This window comes from Ammospiza nelsoni, chromosome Z (genome assembly GCF_027579445.1).
Source record: "Ammospiza nelsoni isolate bAmmNel1 chromosome Z, bAmmNel1.pri, whole genome shotgun sequence".
Taxonomy (NCBI): domain Eukaryota; kingdom Metazoa; phylum Chordata; class Aves; order Passeriformes; family Passerellidae; genus Ammospiza; species Ammospiza nelsoni.
Genome location: NC_080669.1, coordinates 17208304 through 17228909, shown reverse-complemented (window position 1 = coordinate 17228909; position 20606 = coordinate 17208304). Strand labels below are relative to the sequence as shown.

The 20606-nt window shown below is 40.5% G+C and overlaps 1 protein-coding gene across 1 annotated transcript in view; it reads right to left on the bottom strand.

The window, feature by feature from the left end:
- Positions 1–18969, bottom strand: part of SUSD1 (sushi domain containing 1) — a 40632-nt gene extending 21663 nt beyond the window's left edge. The window contains exons 1-10 of the mRNA XM_059492418.1: positions 18819–18969; positions 16901–17032; positions 15237–15392; positions 14440–14592; positions 12928–13104; positions 11324–11503; positions 9182–9361; positions 3674–3768; positions 1892–2081; positions 811–905 (exon numbers count right to left, since the gene is read on the bottom strand). Coding sequence (XP_059348401.1) covers positions 811–905; positions 1892–2081; positions 3674–3768; positions 9182–9361; positions 11324–11503; positions 12928–13104; positions 14440–14592; positions 15237–15392; positions 16901–17032; positions 18819–18909 — 1449 coding nt within the window. The 5' untranslated portion in view covers positions 18910–18969. The remainder of the gene's footprint in view (positions 1–810; positions 906–1891; positions 2082–3673; positions 3769–9181; positions 9362–11323; positions 11504–12927; positions 13105–14439; positions 14593–15236; positions 15393–16900; positions 17033–18818) is intronic.
- Positions 18970–20606: the final 1637 nt, after the last annotated feature.

The following is a 20606-nucleotide window of genomic DNA, read 5'->3' as shown; positions in this document are numbered from 1 at the left end:
CTGACATATAGGCTTCCACTAACGGCTCACTTTTATTGAAGTATACCCTCCTGGTGAATTTAAAAAGTAAGCTCATGTGAGCACCTCTCCAGTTACACCCTGAGGATCAAGACAAAATCAAGTTATTTTGACCCATGTCAAAATGCCAGCTACATTCTGGGATCTGTCTACAGACACCTATATTTCCAGTGAAATTTAGGCTCATGGGTTCTTTTTTTTGTTTCAGTAGGATTTCCTGTTTTATTGTTGATGACTGAAATGATCATGAAGTCAATAACTTAAAGCCTATCCTGATCAAATGATTTTTCTAAAATGAAAAGAAAAATGCTTGCTGGATATGAATTGTGCATTAATTTTCCTTTAAATAGATCCTATGCCTTCAGATAATCTCTTACTGTCTCCTGGCACAGAGAAACTTGAGACAACAGCAGGTGGTCAGGAGTCCTGGCAGAAGTAGTTCATGTACAAATTCCCCACTGGGATAAGGGCAGACTGAAGGCATACCACAAGGCAAAGAGAACTGACTCAGTGGAACCGGAATAGAGTTGTGTGAGTTGTTTGCCTGAACATGGCAAAATTAAAAGTATAGATAAGGAGAGTAAATTAAGAGTTAAGTATGGGAAAAATGATCAAGAAACAGGGGACTACAAGAGAGCATGGTGTTTCTTTGGCTGCTATGCAAGATTATTCTTTGGGGTTTTACGAGACATTATTATGATAAGGAACACTGCTAGCAGTATGTGTTTAAAAAATTAGGTTTTTGATTGATAAAAATTGCTTTCTAGATTCAAAATACAAATTGTCACTTACTGAGTATTTGTCTTCCACATCAGCTCCCCTGACATTTCTCCTCCATTTCAAGCAGGTATCATTAAAAATTAATACATTATTGAAAGCTTCCTTTACTGTAGAGACAATTAAAAAAGAGATCAACTTAGAAAACTCTACCTCCTTCAGCTTAATTGAATATGAGCAGCTGAGAAGAAAAATTTTTTTGAAGTTTTAAATTTCATTCTTTTCTGAGACAGAGGGGTAGGCTATCATTTCTTTTTGAATGAACAAACAGGATAAGTAAAGCATGATCTTTTTATAGAGAAATCGGTTTTTGGGGAAACACAAGCATGCTATTTAGGAAATCTAACACATGATTTACTTGTCCAGGCCTAGAAGGTTATAATGACAGAAAGATCAAGGGTTCAGGCCTCCTGATTTAAATAAAATTATCACAGAACAATTTGTCATAGTTGATGCCCTTTGGGAGAAAGCATGTGAGCAACAGCATTTTTGTGGATTCCAAAAGCAATTATTTCTTAAGGTCTGTCTCACCAGAATTAGTATATCAGAAGACAAGCCTAAAGTCTCTATGACTAAAACACTACAGAAATCCACTGTTAGAACATGACTTCTGTACAGCTACTGATAACTGCCAGAGCCTGTTAATCACTGGTAAACACAGGAACATTGTCTGTAATGCTCATACCACTTCGATTAGCATCACACAGCCAAGCAACAGGGAACGCTACTACAGAGAGAGAATCATATTTCAAGGCAAAAAATAGAAACCAGTAGGCATTGTACCATGGACCAAAATTCTGTACCAATCCTGCCTCGATCAGAAGGCAAGTCCTGAAAAAGCAAATTTGCAGAATCTTTCAGAAGGGCACTCTCTGCCCCTGGTCTCCTTGCTCATAGAGTCAATGGCCAAGTGAGCAGGAAGAGAAACATCTTAGAAAAAAGAGGATATTGACAGTGGCTACATGCATGTAGCCAGCATAAAGAATTATGAAGTCTAGGAAACAGCTCCTTTTCCTGTCTGTTAAGACTCAAATCAGTGAACTCTGCAGCACAGTAAGTTCTTTTATAAGCACATAGAATACAAAACACAACCTACCCTTTGTCTGAATTGCTACTGTAACTGAGACAGTGATGTTTGCAGAAGAAATGGTAGTTATATTCACTACGTAGTTACTTCCAGAGTCCAGATCTAAACACACCTTTGGATTATCTTCACTTGTACTGATGTTAAATATCACATCTTCTGAGAATATCTTCTCATCCAGTCTTTGGCCCAATATATGAAACTATTGAAACAAAGACAGTAATGCAATTTATTGACTCTCCAAAATTCAGAATATTAGCTTATTTCGTCCTATTGGTTCTTAAAGGGAACACAGGATTACATCTGGTTTAGAGAATCAGTTCAAGGAAAATATATATTTTGACTAGCTATGGAATGTCTTAACAAACTAGATCTTTAGTTCTTCTGTCTGTTAAAATTATTAATATTATTTCATATATTTCTACAAGAGAGAGAAGGAATCTATAATTGAATCTAATCCAATCTATTAGGAACCTAATCTACGGCGGACCCTACAAAGATCTCCAACTGAAATAGTAATGTGTAAGCAAATATTGTTTCTTGTTTACAGCACAAAGATAGAAAGTACATCTACTTGTTACTTTCTTTCCCTTTTGCTAGTTATTCCCCCGTGCCCCACAGAAGCAATAGTAAGACAAAACGCTAAAAAACAGTAGACAAGCTTGTCTAAGATTGTCCCAGCATAGTGAAAAAGAAATCTGTTGCTTGTATGACATGAAGGGACAGACAAAGCTCACCTTCTCTGAAGTGTCTTTCAGATGACAGAATTCAGGAAAAGTATGTGAAGAGAGCACATTATACCAGAGACCCACAGCTTGCCAGTTACCATTGGCTACATAAAAAATCGTTTCGACCTGTTAGGGGAACTGGGAAGCTGTGTTTTCCATCTCAGCAGTGCTCAATAAAAGTACTGCTGAGATGGAAAACAAAAGTAAAAACACTTTGGTTATAACATAGGAGGAGAAAGATGGGTTGTTTTCAAAAATTATTACCCAACCTTGAAATGTTTTCCACATTAATGTACTTACCCTGGACACCCTAAACAATCCTTTTTATTTTTTTCCTTACTTGTAGATACTAAAAAAAAGGGAAAAAACCAAAAAAACACAAATACAAACAAAACCCCCTTTCTTGGGATGTTATTGTGAAATCATGGAAAGTCTTATCGTGTTGTTTTGGCTTTCAATAACACTGACCGAATTTTTGTTTCTGGAAATTTATGCCTTAAGCTTTATTCTTATGCTCATGTAGATTTTAAAAAAGAAAAAAAAAATCCTTACAAAAGTTGTTTTCAATTTCCAAGAAAAATGGTTCTAAAATGTTCAGATATACATCAGTTGAAACTTTTGAGCAAGGCACACTATTTTGATATACCTTGCATTTTTAAAACATGTTATATCCAGTATCTGCAAGTGAGACACAGTTCAGTTGAGAAGCTTGTCAAAGACGGGACAGAGCCCAAGTGCTGCACTGTTTTCTGTGGCAATGTGAGCTTGAGCTCTTCAATGGAACTTCACTAAAACATAAACTTATGCAATAACCTCTTAAAGATTCAAACAGGCATTTAGGTGATTTACGGGAATGACACCCTGAACCCTGAGTTTTTTCACCTACCTTTAGGACAGGAATTTTCTTCTTTCTTAACACAGCTAGTCACCTCCAGGAGTTCCACTGGGAAGATTGAGACAAACTGCCTCACCAACAAAACCCACAACACAAATATCCAATGCTGAATCAGCAGATATAACCACAACAAAGTTACTCCCAATCTCAAATACTTCCATTATTACTTACTGTGTATGTTTCCTGCACTCCCATTCTTCCACTTTTCCTTTGCCACCTCACACATGTTTCATTGAAAATGGATAAATTACTAAATAATTCCTCCTCTGTGACCAAAAGCATGAACACAGAAAGAAAATAATTACTTCTCATGCATAGCTTATGTTTGGAGCAATTGCTTATTTCTTACTTTTTCTGTGGTTTGGTCTTTTTTTTTGCTGTGTTTCTTTTGTCCAAACTGGAAAAAGCCAAAGAAGGTAAGCACATGTTAGGTAGAAAGCTTTCTCTTAACTGTGTTGGCTCCTAAACTTAAAATAACAGGCTAACTGAAGAAGCATGTCCTGAGCTAAAGACTGTGAACTCTTTAAACATACAGCCAGCATTACATAAACTGACCCAAGGAACTTTTAAGAAAGCTTCTGTGTTAGACTGGAAAAGAGTTTATTTGTAGTTGAATGAAAGTTTTGGTTCATTATTGACTCGAGTTGCTTTTTAAAAGGTCTTGGCATTTTTTTCTTGTTGTAGAATGAATAAAATTAAATAACACAGCAGAAAACTTTTCCAAACAAACAGTAGATTAAAACAATGGAGCCCACAGAACCAAGCATGTAGGAAATACAGCTCTAGCTACCAGAGATACATCCCTCAACACACAGCTGTTAATTTGTACACTTTATAGAAGAGCAGGCTTTCTCAGAGACAAAGCACAGCTAGGAAGGTCAGCTCATCCACACTTTTTTTCAGCAGCTCTCTCACTGCTGTCATTAGATGAGATACCGTTCTCACACAGCTAAGAGCTAAGCTCCTGGTCACAACTCAGATCGACAGCGAGCATACCTACTCCTTTCCTTCACCAGCCTTCAAATTTTCATTCCTTTCTCCCACCACCATATTCTCTTGTTACATTCACTATATGACCAAGGTCATACAAACCCAACCTCATACAGAATCTAAGCCGAAAAACACTTACTAGCTGCTGAAAAATTGAAAGGTATTTATAGGACAGCATTGGTAGATACTTCAGGGAATATTCACAAAATAGTTAGTGAATTGTTCTGATGTTAAAGCAAGCACAGGTCAGGGCATTCTTGCCTTGCATATAAACTTCATTACCATCTCACAGGGGACCTCTTGTAGCATGTGGATATCAAGCTGGCACTAAAATAAATCAGGACATTAAGAGTTTCTAGCATTTCTAGCATTCCATACTTAGGCAGATATTTAGAACTACAATGTAACTGTTAATGTATTTTGCAGCACTTTTTTTTTCTGATTATTAGAACTGCCATAAAACTGTTTTCTAACATTATCTCCCTCTCCATATATTCAACAAATACATGCCTCATTCACTAGACCAGTTCATCTCCCAACTAATTTTAACTCCCCCATTCCACATTCATTGTATTTGGAAATGCTGTTGAAAGCTTTCATGTTTCCAGGACAGAAGAAAGAAATTAATCTGTGTGTCCTCTAAACCAAGTTTCTTATAAATAGCTGTGTGATTGACTGTATTTAAGGGCTGCTTGTTGTTATTGTTATCTGTTTTGCAGTACTGCCCCAAACTCTGCAGTCTAAGGCTTCTGTACCAAAACAAAGCAAAAGATTATGTTCAATTGTTGCATTCTTTAAACAAGACACAGTTTTATTAAAAGAGTGGATAGCAAGAAGGACATGGACACAGAGGGAAAATGTTTCCATATCCATGAGATCTAAATTAAAATGCATAAGGAGGCAGGAGTAATCTACAAGAGAGGGAGTAATCTACAAGACTTCTTGGCAAGAAAATCTGCAACTTGACTTATGAATTTATATAATACAGCTAAAAATAAAAGGAAAATAAAGCAGAAAACAACAAAAGGGATTGCACTGGATATTTAGGCAAGGAAAGAAATCTTTACAGTGGCCTCCTTGGAAGGAAGAAGGCAGAACTAGTAGCTTTCTTTTTTTCTGTAAATACATCAACTTTTTTTGTTATGCTTTCTGAACTTTGAGGACAAGTCCACAGGGCAATGACCATAAATTCACAGAACAGCTAGCAGATCTTTTCTCAAAAGTTTCCACTTTAAATGGATGTGAATGAAAGAGCATGAAAACCTCTGCAGAGCAATTACCACAACAAAGTCTACAGCTTTCTGAGGAGACTGATTTTTCTCCTTTACTCTTACTGATCACACAATCTTTGTTTGGACAACCAAATATAAAGAAAGGGCCTGGTTTAACATTAATCCCAGCAGCATAAACAGAGTCTCCAATAAACAGCACAAAGACTTCTCTGAAAAAAACATTTTGCAATTAGAGGGAGACAGGTTTCTTGAAACGTTCATTCTATTCTGAAATATAACAGTGGCAGTGACTTATAGAGATTGGGAACTCACTTTGTGAAACACACAGTAGCAGACAGTAGCATCCAGGTCTGAAATGTATCTAAACTCACAAATAAACTGGGAGAGCAAAGACCCTGCATTTGCCTATATCTCAGCACTATACATTTAAACTTATGATTAACCAAGACAAGTGAAGTTCACGGCTACCCCACTGATCTTCAGGTGACCTTCACAACCTTTTCCCATCCCAAAAGTAAGGGTCCTAGAAACAACATGCAAATAAATACCTCTGGAGAACCAGAGGTGAGAGGTGAAAAGTCCTTCAGGAGTCAAAAAGAGAAAGGCAGATTTAGGAGAGGATAGAGAGATGCAAATAGCACCTGGCTGTTGGCAGCCAGGAAAGACGGGTGTTAGTAAACACAACACAAATGGTAGAATGCAGAAAAAAGCAAAGTATTTCAACAGCACCAGTGAATGCTGGAGGGGGAGAAATTACATCAAGAAATTCAAAGATACCAGCTTTTTTACCAGAAAGCAGACAGAGTCAGCTCCACTCTGACATTTATCTTCAAGTAGCTAAAAGAGAATCCACACATGCAAGTTCATTTCCAGAGTTCTTGCTACCTATCCCCATGCATAGAAGCAATTTAGTGGAAAGAAAAACCCCAGGTATTAGATTTCTTTGTATATTTTTGCCTGTTCAATTCTGTATCAATATCTTTGCCCTGAACTCCTGAGGTGAAAGGAGTCTGTGCCCCAACAACCCCATACCTCAATTCTGTAAGTGATGAACAATGTTGCAAATGCCATCTGCTACTAACCAAACATATTTTTGCAATTAAATAAATGAAAAAATCTCAAAGACAGGTGCCAAGAGGGTGGTGCCAGACTCTTTTCAGTGGTTCCCAGAGACAGAATGATGAGCAATGTCCATAAACTAAAACACAAGAAGGTTCACCTGAACATAAGGGAAAATTTCTCTACACTGAGGGTGGCAGAGCACTGGAAGGGGCTGCTCAGGGAAGCATGAAGACATTCCAAACCCACTTGGATGTGTTCCTGCGTCACCTGCTCTAGGCGACCCTGCCCTAGCAGGGAGATTGGACTGGATGATATCCAGAGGCCCTTCCAACAATAACGGTTCTGAGATTCTGGGAAACCAAGCACTTCTACTCCACAGGGAAAGAAGTTCTGTGAGGACCAGATACACAAGATGTGTAGGCTCACACGATGAGCACACTAGACAACAGGTATTTTAATTGCTGGTCTGTTCTCAGCACTTCAATCACCTCATTTCATGTGTATAAATGAGAGGTTGGTAAAAATTCCAATCCAGCTTACTACTGCCTTACCTTACTGATGGCTTAATCCAATCAGCATCACAAATAAAATTAACTTTGCAATTAAAAAGTTTAATTAATTAAATGTAAAATTAATATTTTTAGCATTTAAACTAGCTACTTAGAAAAGTACTATTATGCACACACACACACATATATTTACCATGTATCCAAACAGACAATGCACCAAACAATGCAAATAAAAGGCATGCATAGCAATCACTTTTTAAGAAATGAAGAAATTAATTGTCAAAGAGAATTTCTTGCAGATGTTCTCTTAACTGCCTCATTTCTAATGGAATTTTTCAGGCAGGATAAAAGACAATTGGTTTTCCAATGCCTATCATGAATTAGTTTGGAATGGAACATACTTTCTTTGATTTTAATGGGTGTTACTGTTACATGCCATTAAGAGCATGTAAATGTCAAAGGCATTCCTGCACAAGCAGAAATTTTATTTAATTTTAAAGCAATTTTTTAACTCTAGTGAATATGAAAAATGTAGAAGTCAAGAAGATGGAAGATTTGTAACAATTTTGTTGACTAATTTTTTTTAAAGAAGTCTAGACTAGTTAGGCTATTTTTGTAACTCTTCTTTGCCACTCTATTTGACAATAACTGACTTTTCTGGCTCTCTGATCCAGCAGCTAGGGCTGGAATCTGGCAAAGCCCTTGCTGAAATCCATGGTAATCCTGTCAGTGCAGTCTGCAGGTTCAGGCCCTTCAAAACTTCACAGCGCTCAAGACAACTCTTGGCACTTCAAAGACTGACAGACCTGACTAACTCAGTCACTTTACACAATGTTGGCTTCAAAATCAATTCACAAAATACAGTCATGTGAGTTTCCTGAATGAAATATGAATCATGACTTCTAACAACAGCAGTTCCATTTTCACTTGGACACTTTAACAGCTGAGAGAACTGCTTTTCTGCATACTCGTTTTACTTGATGTCACATGTTTTACATTCACCAGAGATGCTCAAGAGGTCAAGTGAGGGAAGAGAGGCCTCATGCAGTAACTTTGTACAAAGTTAAGTGGCAGCAGGAAAGGACACATTTCTAGTCATTTTGAAAACCATGAAGATGTTTCAAAGCTAAATGAACACCATCTTCTGCAAAAGACATCACTGCTAGAGATAGAAAGTGATAGACTACTCCTTTTTAGGACACAGGAGAACATTAATGAGCACAACAGTAACAGTCCAAAACATCTGCTTGTTGTTGCTGTTAATAAAATGTCAGTACGTCCTGTTTCCAAGCACACAGTATGACAACACCTTTATTACACATTTCCCTTGTCAGAACTCACTCTTTAATAAGAAAATAATTCTGAAATGAAATTCAGAAAACTAGACGTAGGCTGGAAAGGCAACCATGAACAAATTTTGCTTTGATCATTAAGAGAAAACAAAAAACAAAATAAACAATGAGGGAGAGAGAGAGATAAAGTGCTTCAAATTAAATTGCCAGTATTTTCACTGGAGTGCTTTTTACAGTATTAGAGTAACATGAAAATATTGTTAAATGCTTTCTGCCCCTCTGGTGACACTCCATGGGCTTCTGAAGCTGAAGGCAATTGTATGACACAACAAAACTCCAGTAGCATTAGTCAATTTCTGTTTGAGAAAAAAAGCAAGACAGCTATAGAAGATCTGTGGCATCCAGTAGAAGTTGCTGTATTGTAAACACTCTCTTCTGTGACCTCCACATCCAAAAGTACCACCACATTCCCTACATCATAAATCAGAAAGGGGTTTCTTGCCCTCATTCTTCCTCCAGCTCCTAACTTCAGAACAGGAGTGACAAACTAATTAAATTGCAATATAAATAGCAACTTTCTATGGTAATACTTACCTTTGCATACGTATGTAATATTCTCCCATGACTGATCTATTGTGCATTCTGAAAAATTCCTGTCTCCATTGAAATAATATCCTTCTTTGCAGTGGTAGTACACTCTGCTCCACAGACTGGTAGAGTTGTCCCAGGTCATTGTCGTGTGTGGAATCAGCAAAGGTTTGCCACAGTCTATTTCTAGAACAGAGAAAAGCAGGAAAACAAAACATTTGAATGAAAACAGGCAAGACATATCGAGGTCCTAAAGATGGAGGGATGAACTGTCCCAGCAGGTTACACTTTGTTTTTTCCACTTCTTAGAGATTCCTAGAAGTCAGGGAGGTCATCAGATCCCAAAATTTTGTGGCTGGAGACCTTCTAGCAGGCTGAGATATTTATCCTACAAGATGACCCATAAAATAAAAGAAAGTGTCCTGATTAGAAATGGAGAGCAAGGATCTTTAAGCAAATTTTTGTGAACAAGTCTATCTTCCCACAACACTCTCTTAACCTCCACAAGCTATTTATTCCTTTATTTTACCTACCATTAGTAACAGTAGATATTAAAAAACACACTTGGTCCTAGGAGTGTCGTGAAAGAACAGCATCAAGAAGGTTATGTTCCTTTGTCAGTGGATTTAATTCAAATTTTGAAAAGAGATGCTGCTATAGACAAGATGAATGACCAATTCTGGGGGAAAATTTGATAGATTATGCAAACCACTTCACAGATAATTAGGAAGCTGGGATAATGAACTAATAATTTAATTCATTTGCTCATGTTTTGGGGGCTGAATAATAGAACAGGGAAGAAAAGGAATAAAAAGTGAAGATCAAATAGATGGAACAGTATTATTTAGGGTAAAATCTGCTTTTCAATTCACAATGAACGTTATACCTCAATAAAAGATTCTACACCACTTCAGTTATAAGAAGAAAACACTGTAAGAATTAAAATCTTACCCTCATTAAAGCTCATATGGAGCAAAAAAAGTTCTTTTAAAACCATTCAATAATTTTAAGTGATTCTGAAATTCTATTAAAAACAAAAGGAAAGCAAAGAAGTAAAAGCCAAAGCTTATAGAAACATGATCTGTACAACATTTAAAGGAACATTTAAACTTATGTATTTCAATGGATAATACATCCACCATCATGACTATCTTCCTTTTCATACACCAATGAGTATGAATCTATCTACTATAAATCATGAGAATAAGCCTTGGAATAACTAATGCTCATGGAAGCATGTGCTTAACTCATGGAAGGACAGTATGTGATGAGACAGAAAAATTCCTCCAGTTCCAGCTACCTGCCCACAGCCATTCTGTAAGCAGACTGAAATGCAGAAGCACATTCTTGTGTAACACTGCAAACCTTCTCCTCAGACTGATGACACAGAATAAGAATATTAAAGGCCATTCTAAAAGTGGAGAGTGGTTATAACATACACATGGAGCATTAAAAAAATTACTACCTTTGATTGCAATAAACTGAAAGCTTGATCCAGTATCAAGCTGAAAAGATATTGCTTAACCAACAAGTGGAAAAGTGAAGCTGTGAAAACTGACTAAAGAGTGTAATTATTCTAAGGTCTCCTAATGAAGAATATGAGCCCAGATTAAAAAAAAACAAACCTGAAGAGTTTTTTTTAAATGTATCATTGTGTTCCATCTTATTGAGGAACTCTTTAGACTACATTCCTCCAAATCATGGCACTGTAAGAGACCTGACTCATCTCAAAAGGCAACAGCATGTATGGGCAATCATAATTTGCAAGTGGAAACTGTCCAAATACAGGAATTTTGAAGGTATGTTAATAACTAATAGCAGTTTGATTTCTGATAGTGGCTTCAACTGCTATCAGAAAAGTAGAGTGGATATTGAACTGGAAAAACATCAGCAATTTAGGCTGCATTTTCATCTCATGGTAATTCCATTGGGATTATGTTCTTGGAATGTTAACTTTCAACAATTTATTACAACTTCATTAGCAACACAAAAAAACCCCACCCTGTTCAATATATGGTTTTTATTTTGTGACAACTTTCTATGCCAGAAGACTGTGTAAACTGAATGCCCAAAGAGGATGACTGATATTTATTACAGTGACTTAAACAGTATCTATGCTAAACAAACCAGAAGGCAGGCTTCATTTACCTTTGCAGACCAAATCAGGGCCATCCCACTGTCCTCTGGCATTGCAGACTGCAGTGCCACTGCCACCTGCCCTCAGGTACCCATGATCACAATCATAGGTGACTTCACTTCTGTATGTGGTCCCACTCACAGATGTTGGACGTGCATTCAACACAAAAGGTGGAGCCCCACAGTCCACATCTGAGGAGATGAAGGAAGAGGAAGACAGATCTAGTCAACCAGCAGGAGCAATGACAGCTGTACTCACATAACTATTTCTTCATCTTTACCAGCCAACCCTCTTCTCCTGTAGTAATGCAATATTTCCTCAGGTCCACTGCAATATTCCCACTATGACTGACAGTGCTGTAGCTACTCCAAACTTCTACTTCCAAATAAAAGGATGCTTTTCTGTCTCTCTCTCAGAATAGCATGCTAAATCTGTGACTCCCTCCTCAGTCTAGCTGAGAATCTTTAGACTCTCCTGCTTTTACAAACCTGATTACATTGGGTAAGGTAGTTCTTTACCATTCACAATGAGCAACACTCAAAGGAAGGCCAATGAATATCAACAACTCGCAAGAATTACATTCCACAATCTTTCTCTAGGAACCTCTTGAGACTCTGGGCACTTCCTTCTTGTTTTCAAATTCATTGTCCTTTGTTTTTTGGGGGTGTGAAAGTGTTACTTGCATTGTTTTAAAATTGTTTTATCTTTCCTTTCTTATGAATTTCTAGTGATAGTTAATATTTTGCTTTTCCCAGCCATACTGTTTTAGCACCCTTATTTTAATTCACTTCCAATAAATGTTACATTTCTATCCATTCTTGGAGGAAAAAAAAAAAAAAGAGACAGAGAAAGGGAAAGAATTGGAAACAAGGAGGACTGTTTCAGAGAAAGAATGAACTCTCCTCACTAAGTGACAATTTCCAGGATGACAATTCTCCCCTACAGAATTGCTATCGCAGTGTGTATTCTGTTAGTTAGCACTTCAAGTATCATGTAACTAACACAAAGCCTTTCTAACTACTCATGGGAACACAAAAAGAATCCTGCACCCATAAGCAGTAATATTGCCAGGGAATGGATGATTAGAACACCAAAGCAAGTACATGTTTTAAAGACAGTCATAGGAAACATAACTCTTCAGAGATGTGGAAGTGTTTGCTCATGCACAAATGTTCTTAAAATTATGAAGACTACCCAGAGATGAGGATTGCTATTATGCCCTCTTTTGCACCTACAGCAAACCTTCAGAAAAAAGTTCACAAGGTGTCAGGAAAATTGATGCTTTCATAAAAGGTCAGTGACACCTTTCAACTCTGGAGCCTTTCCCATGAAATGCTAAAGAAATCTAGTTGTTTTCTAGGCCTCAGCTCACAGGCAGGAGGACACACTGCAGTGTCTGTAAAAATGCAGTGACTAGCATAAAAAATGTCACTACACTAAAGGAAAAGGTAAACAATAACATGTCCTTTAATTTTCTTCTTTTTCTGCAAATAACCAGATCTTGAAAAAACATTTCCTTCAGATTGTGGAAATAGTCTACTATTTTCACAAACACACTCCCCATGCATGAACCCCCTTAATGAAGAATTTAAGAAAGATGTAAGACTCTTTTCACCTTTACAGCTTAAAGAGGCAGGTTCCCAAGTTTCATTTGCAGTGCAGTATGAGAACTTTCCTTCATTGCTGTAAAACCCTTCTTGACACTCATAATGAACTGCACTTCCTGGTAGCAAGCTGTAGTTCCCCACAATGTAGCCATGCTTCATTTCAGGAGGGGAACCACATCCGATTTCTGCAAAGAGACTGGGTTGAAAGATCTCACAGTACATTGAGTCAAAATCACAACATTGACTGCTTTAAAATCAGCTAAACTACATAGTCACATCCCAAAATACACCTGATCTGACGAGTCTGAGGGCTTACCAAAGAGGTACAATAATAGATTTGAAGAATTGTCCTGGCCACAACTGGAGGAACACAGGGAAGCAGTCATTGAGCTACATTTTTACTAACACACAGCTGGAGCCACTCACAACACCGAAGATGAGACACTGCAATGTGATGGTGCTTTGCATGGGCCAGTCTCGTTACAGCCATGGCTGAATGATACTTCAACATCAACAGGAAAATTTCAGGCCCCAAAGCACAGCCTTATTTCCCTGTGCATGGGAAAAGTGAAGCACTCTGCAGCAGATAAATTGAAATGTTCTGCCCCTCAAATCCTTCATCTCATTGAAACAGCCTGCATACAAAAGCTCCGCTCCTCAACACATCTGCTTGGACAGGGCTTCCTTGTGCAACTCTGCAAGAAACACAATTGGTACAGACACTCTACTTCACCACAGCATATGGAGAGGCCAGTCAGTGAGATAAGAAGCAGGATTATCAGCAGTTCTGGCAAACCAAGCGGAGCACTCCAGTCAGAAAAAGTGAGCAATTACAGGCTGTGAGATGTTGAAGGTTCTGGCAATAATTCAGAAATAAAAGCTGAGTATAATCTAGGCAGCTCCTTCCACCTGGGATGCCTGTGTTCACTATATACTCAGATATCCACAGCTTACACTGCTAGCAGTTTGCATCTGTGAAAACTGACACTAAAGACACACTTTCAAATTGGAAACTTGATTCTGGTTTTTTTTTTTTTTTTGTTATGGCAACATAACCTGAATTGTTTATTTATGCAGGAGGCACAGTACGTAATAAATGGCTAAATTGTTATTTTATTATTCCTGTTCCCTAGGCTTTTTTCATTCATCCAACCTCTCTTATCAGCTATTCAGTCTGTCTTCTCTTCCCCTTTATGGGGTGTGATTACATAAACAACTGGATTACAACACACTTCCTTTCTACTCAGAAATGAACTACATTACTTGCATAACATCATCAAGCTTCTCTGACCCTGCACATCTAAAGCACTGCTGAGAACCTGTAGGAATATCTGGTGTTTACTCTGGGATCCTGACATCACTGGAACAAACTGAATACAAGAAGGAAAAAAACAACCTATGGCAAGCAAAGTCCAGAGAAAGGGTTTCTGCCAGGAGAAGCACGGGCCAGAACAGGCTCTACACTATGGTGCAACACGTGATTTTATCTGCTAGCAAAAAGAGCATCCAAAGACTCTCACCTTTGCATGAAACTATGTTTCCATCTTGACGAAAAGAACGTTCTCCAGTTTCTAATTTATAACCATCATTGCAGTAACACATATAGCTTCCTTCAGTATTCACACATCTTGCATTGTGACCACACAGCCCAGACTCCTCACATTCATCAATATCTAAAAATTCAGAGAAAAGTAAATGCACTTCATTATAGGGGGTTTTGTTTTAATTAATTAATAAAGGGCCCAAGCTTAACTCTTCCTTGAAGAGTTCTACACAGCTTCTCACAGCTCTTCTAGGAAAACAAAGGAGCTTATCTTTGTCTCATCTTCAAGTATCTGGAAAGAGGACTGTTGCAATTTTGTCACTAGCTATCTTTAGAATTACTGCTGGTTTACTTGACAAATAGTTTCCAATGTTATATGCTGTTCAAACAATTCCAGAAAAATCCGGTATCTGGACATCTCTTAGTTGGTTACAACAGTTCATCACTAACAAGAAGCTGGTTAATATTCTACACCAAACACAAAAGTTGCAATGTGGGAAATTTTAAGTATCATCCTATTTCATTAATCAAGCTGCTGCTGCTTCTTCTGAAAATATCATTGTTTGAATGAGATTGCAAAGTAATGATTTGTAACACAACAGAGTTCAAAATGGAACTGTTTCATAGCTGTTAGGAACCTGGATGTCAAACAAGCACATTAACAACAGCGGTTCTCTGATATAGTGTCAGAAAAGAAGTTCTACAGTGATAGGAAAGAAAAAAAAATTTGTGCGGTTCTGGATTTGTCAAGCTCAGATTCTTTGTGATATCCACCTGTACAGTTTGTGCCATCATTGGGAATAAATGTCTTGTTGTTGTTGGAGGCTCGGTATCCATCAAGGCAAACACAGTAAAAACTTCCATGTGTATTATGGCACAGGGTATGATTTCCACAGATCTTGCTGGCTCCAATCTGGCATTCATCTTTATCTGTCAGTACATTCAAAAAACATCAGAGAGAAATTAAGAAAAATTGGGTGACTTCCCTTCCTCACTCATGCTCAAGTAACCAGACTTCTCCTTACTGATTTCCTTTATAAATTATTTGGGATGTAAACACTGCTAGTAAGCTGGAGAACAACAGAAACTTCTGTCCCTGGATGAAAATGTGAATGCAGTTTTGTGACACAAGTTATTTAAGAGCTGCTGAAACCAGAGGGTGCTACTTTATCCTTCCACTCTTCCTTATGGTGTACATTCCATACAGCACCTCATGGAACACCTGGGTGGGGGCAATCCGAATCCCCCTACAGTCTGGGTAGAGCATGGATCAGGAGCAGCCTTGCTGAGGACTTGGGGGTGCTGTGGGTGAGAGGCTGGGCATGACCCAGCCATGGGCACTCCCAGCCCAGAGAGCCAAACGTGCCCTGGGCCGCATCCAGAGCAGCGTGGGCAGCAGGGCAGGGAGGGGATTCTGCCCCTCTGCTCTGCCCTGGGGAGAGCCCACCTGGAACCTGCATCCAGCTCTGAGGTGCCCATTGCCCAGCTGGGGCAAGTCCAATGGAGGCCATGAAGATACCCATGGGCTGGAGCACCTCTTCCACAAGAAAAGGCTGAAGGGGTTGAGGGTTGCTCAGGCTAGAACAGAGAAGGTCTGAGGAGCCCTTATTAAGGCCTTCCAGTACCTAAAGACTACTTTCAAGAAAGCTGGAGAGGCACTTTGGACAACATCCTGTAGTTCTAGGACAAAGGAGAACTGCTTTAAACTGAAAGAGGATGGATTTGGATTTGGCACTTTGAAGAAATCCGTCATTGTAAGGGTAGCGAGGCACTGGAACAGGTTGCCAGAGAAGTTGTGGATGCCCCAATGCCCCATCCCTGCAAGTGTTCAAGGCCAGCTTGAACAGAGCTCTGAGCAACTTGGGACTTGTGGAAGCTGTCCCTGGTCACAGCAAAGGGGTTGGAACTGTGTAATTTTTAACATCCCTTCCAACCTGAAGCATTCCATAGTTCTATGGCTCTCCTACAACGAGATACCTGACCTCTGTGCAGGATCCAGCAGCTGTCAGTGCTTTGTGAAAGAAGGGTAAGAGACAGCTAGAAGATCATCATTGGTGAAGGGCCACCCCCTTCAAGCACTGGTAAGCTATTACAGACACTAAGACACAGTGTTTGACATTATCCTTTGATTCACATATTGATATGAGATAGTCTTACAAGGACATTATCAGCCTGGTATGTTGTTCATTAAAATGTTGCTAATGTTGCCATGAGTAAAATTAGTTACACTAAATTACAGTAACAAAATGCTAAACAGCACTTCTGAATATGTACAAGCCTTTTGGTGAGGAAAAACAATCCAAATATATTTCATGGGAGATTATTCCAGGAAATGACAAAGTTTTTAGCACACTTGGAAGAATTCATTAAAATTACTTGAGAAGGAGCATTTTAGGAAGTTACAGAGTTTCTTTCCATTTTAGATGCAGGCAGCTTACCTTGACAATGGGTTCTTCCATTGCCTACAAATCCATAATTGCAGATACAAATACTTTTTCCTCCACTTTGCTGACATGTTGCATGAATGTGGCAAGTTGCACAGACATCAGGAATGGATCTGTTCACAATTACTTTAAGGACAAAAAACCACAATTACCTTTCTTGAAATACCCAACAAGTGGCATGGTAGGATAACCAGCACAGAATTGAAAGTGAAGATAAAATCCAGATTAAAACACATAGAATAGACTACTACCTCCTCCCACCTCATTTTGGAACTTGGAGGAAAACCACAGCTATTGTATTAAAATATGAAAGATTAAAAATAAACAGAAAGGATTAAACAAATAACTACACTGAACATTTTTGTCCATCCTTCTCTTCTCTGAGAAAAGAACAAAGAAAAGAGTTTTTCAGGTTTCAGAACGGTTTAGAAGGTATAGAGTAAGTAGCTCTATCCAACATTACTAACTTTTCCTCCAGGTCCATTTGTTTAACTTTTGTCTTTATTTCTGTTTCCTCTGTTTTGTTGTGCTTTTTTCTATTATTTAGGCATAGACATTTGGGATAGTTAGCAATCTGTTTGTATCATGTGTCAATATGGTAAAAATGTTACTAATAAAAATGTTGCTAATGTTGCCAGGAGTAAAATTACTCACACTAAAGTAATTTTATAAATTAATTTATATTAAAAGTGGTTGAGAAGTATACAACCTAATTTACTATAATTTGACATGGCCTGTAAATATACATGAAATTAGAATAAATTTTTTTTCTTTGCATTCATACTTTCAGGGCATTATGTTAATTTTCCTCCATTTTTCAATTAGCTCTTTTTGTTATCACACATACCTTCACCTTCCAAATGACGAAGGTCAGAAAGGATAGATTTAATGTAGACAAAGCATGTGTATGCTGATGCCTTTTTACATTTTAAAATAATGAACTAATACTGCACAAGCTGATGTCTGATGTTGCTCGACATAGAAGTATGGAATTTTTTATTTTTCTAAGATAGCTGAAATTGATAAGAATACTAACATCACTGCATATTTAGCATCTCTGACAAATTTTGACTACTCTACAATGTCTAAATACATAACCAGAACTGGAAGGAGAAAGAAGATGAACACTAGTTTTTTTTTTTATGCATCAAATTTATCACTGTGATAAAGCTGCCTTTCCATATGCACAGGGGTTCAGGTTTTTATAGGCGTCTCAAGGCTGTGGGAAGCGTCATAGATTCCTATTCCTAATTATACATGCTTTTATATATTTGAGTATTTGTGTGTGTTTCCGATAAGAGCAGAAAAGAAAAACTGTCAGCATGCAATGGCAGCCTACACAGATCAGAAAATTAAATGTACAAACAGCCACAGAGAGAACTTTCTTGTGAAACCTCAATCTTCTGATAAGACATGGGAGTATCCTCCCCAGATTGCTGGTTCAGGAGATACAAAAACGTGTTCCCCACCCCACCCCCCCCGCCTCCCCTTACTATTGCAGCTGAAATTTTATTACTTTTATGTCCTTCACAACACACAATTTATCATGCCAGCACTACAGTCCCCTCACTGTTTTGGTCCTACCCATGCGCTCTCTCAGGCTCCCGCCGTGGCAAGGCCCTCTCAGCCCGGCAGGACACGAGCAGGTGTCCAGGAGACACCTCAGCCAGCGCACAGGACAGCACCCACCACGGCCACCTCCGCCACCAACGCCACGGGTACCATCACCACCACCAAGGGATGCTCCGCCACCATCAACCACCATGGGACATAGCCGGACATGCATACCAGCATGGGCTGCCCCCAAGGAATGCTCCGCCACCCCCACCAAGGGCACCCATCAAGGCGGGCACCTGAGGTGGGGCAGGGCTGGCCCCGCTCCGGCTGACACTGTCCCCCCGGCCGCACTCACCCCGCGCCGCGCCCCGCGGCAGCGCCGGCAGCAGCAGCAGCAGCAGCAGCAGCAGCTGCGGCCCCGGGGCCCGGCCGCCCCCCGCGCTCATGTCCCCAACGCCGCCGCCGCGCCCCTCGGCGCCTCCGCATCGCCCCTGGGGCGGACGGGGGAGGGGAGCCGGGGGCAGGGCAGAGCCGGGGGCAGGGCAGGGCAGAGCCGGGGGCAGGGCAGAGCCGGGGGCAGGGCAGAGCCGGGGGCAGGGCAGGGCAGAGCCGGGGGCAGGGCAGAGCCGAGGGCAGGGCAGGGCAGAGCCGGGGGCAGGGCAGAGCCGGGGGCAGGGCAGGGCAGAGCCGAGGGCAGGGCAGAGCCGGGGGCAGGGCAGAGCCGAGGGCAGGGCAGAGCCGGGGGCAGGGCAGGGCAGAGCCGGGGGCAGGGCAGAGCCGGGGGCAGGGCAGGGCAGAGCCGGGGGCAGGGCAGAGCCGAGGGCAGGGCCCGCGGCCCCGGGCGGAGGGCGGCAGCCGCTGCCTCCCGGCGGGCGGGACGTCCTTATCGGCGCCGCCGGGCCCTCGGCACCCCCGGGGTTTTCACCCTCAGCGAGGCCCCTTTCCTCCCCCGGCTCTGCCCGCAAAACTCTCTCTTTTTCTTCCCTTTTTCTCTTATTTTCTTTTTTTTTTTCTTTTTCCTCGCTTCCCTGGCACAACCCCTTTCCTTCCCCGGGACACCGCCTCTGCCCCGGCCAGGCAGGTGGCAAGGCTGATAAGGGCTGCTGCTGCCCATAGCCCGCCGGCGGGGGGAGAAACGGACGGTAGGATTATTTATGATTCCCGGGAAAGGCGGCTGGATAGACACACCTGTTTGTACGTGGGAGCTGTGCCGCCTCCCGCCAGCCGCCGGCGAACGGGACCGAGCCGCAGCGCCGGGCCGGGGGCGCTCGGTGTCCCCCAGGGGAGGCGCCGCAGCTGCCTCCCGGCACGGAGCCGGCGCATCAGTCCTACGAGGTACGGAGCTGGTGCAGCCGTACATGGCCGGCCCTTACTGCTTGAAATAAAGTAAAGCTTTCTCACAGCAGGCCTTAGACGCCGCTGAGGTTAATCCCCGAACCTCGTGTTCAGGCAGGACCAGGAGTGCTGCCTGAAGAGTTTTCTACTGTAGAAAAGTAGTAATAGCCCTAGCGCTCAGAGTCGTCATTCGTGTCCGTGAGCCTGCACTTTAGAAAACTGCCATAAACTTAATCTACAAATACAGTTGCCCAGTTACCACAACAGAGGAGTGCCAAGGTGAGGAATCGGGGAAGCTTAACACAAAAGTCGAATTTGGCGTATTTGATAACTCCAATGAGATTCCTGAAGTTTTGCTCATGTGCAATGGTGGCTTTTCATTAATGCCTTTGAATGCTAATTCAGCCCAGTCCTCCATCACCACTGCATTTAAGTGACATAACCTGATCTTTTCCTGCTTTATTATAACAAACACCAAATTATCGCTGTCTGATTTCAAGGGACGCAAAACCCACTTTCATTGAATCATCAGCTTTATTGATTTATTTACGTAAGCTGCTCTCTTCCAGTTTTGGGGATTTTGGGTTTTGGTGGGCTTTGTTTGTTTGTGGGTTTTTGTTTGGTTTGGTGTTTTGCTTGTTTGCTGTTTTGTGGTTTTTAAATTACTGTTCTGCCTACTTAAGCATGTATACACTTTAAATCAGCTTCTGCTATGCTTATACATCTTGACCAGATTTTTCAGCAGCAGCCCGTTACATACAAGTATCCTGCTTTTGGAAGAACACACTACAGATGTCATTACTGCATA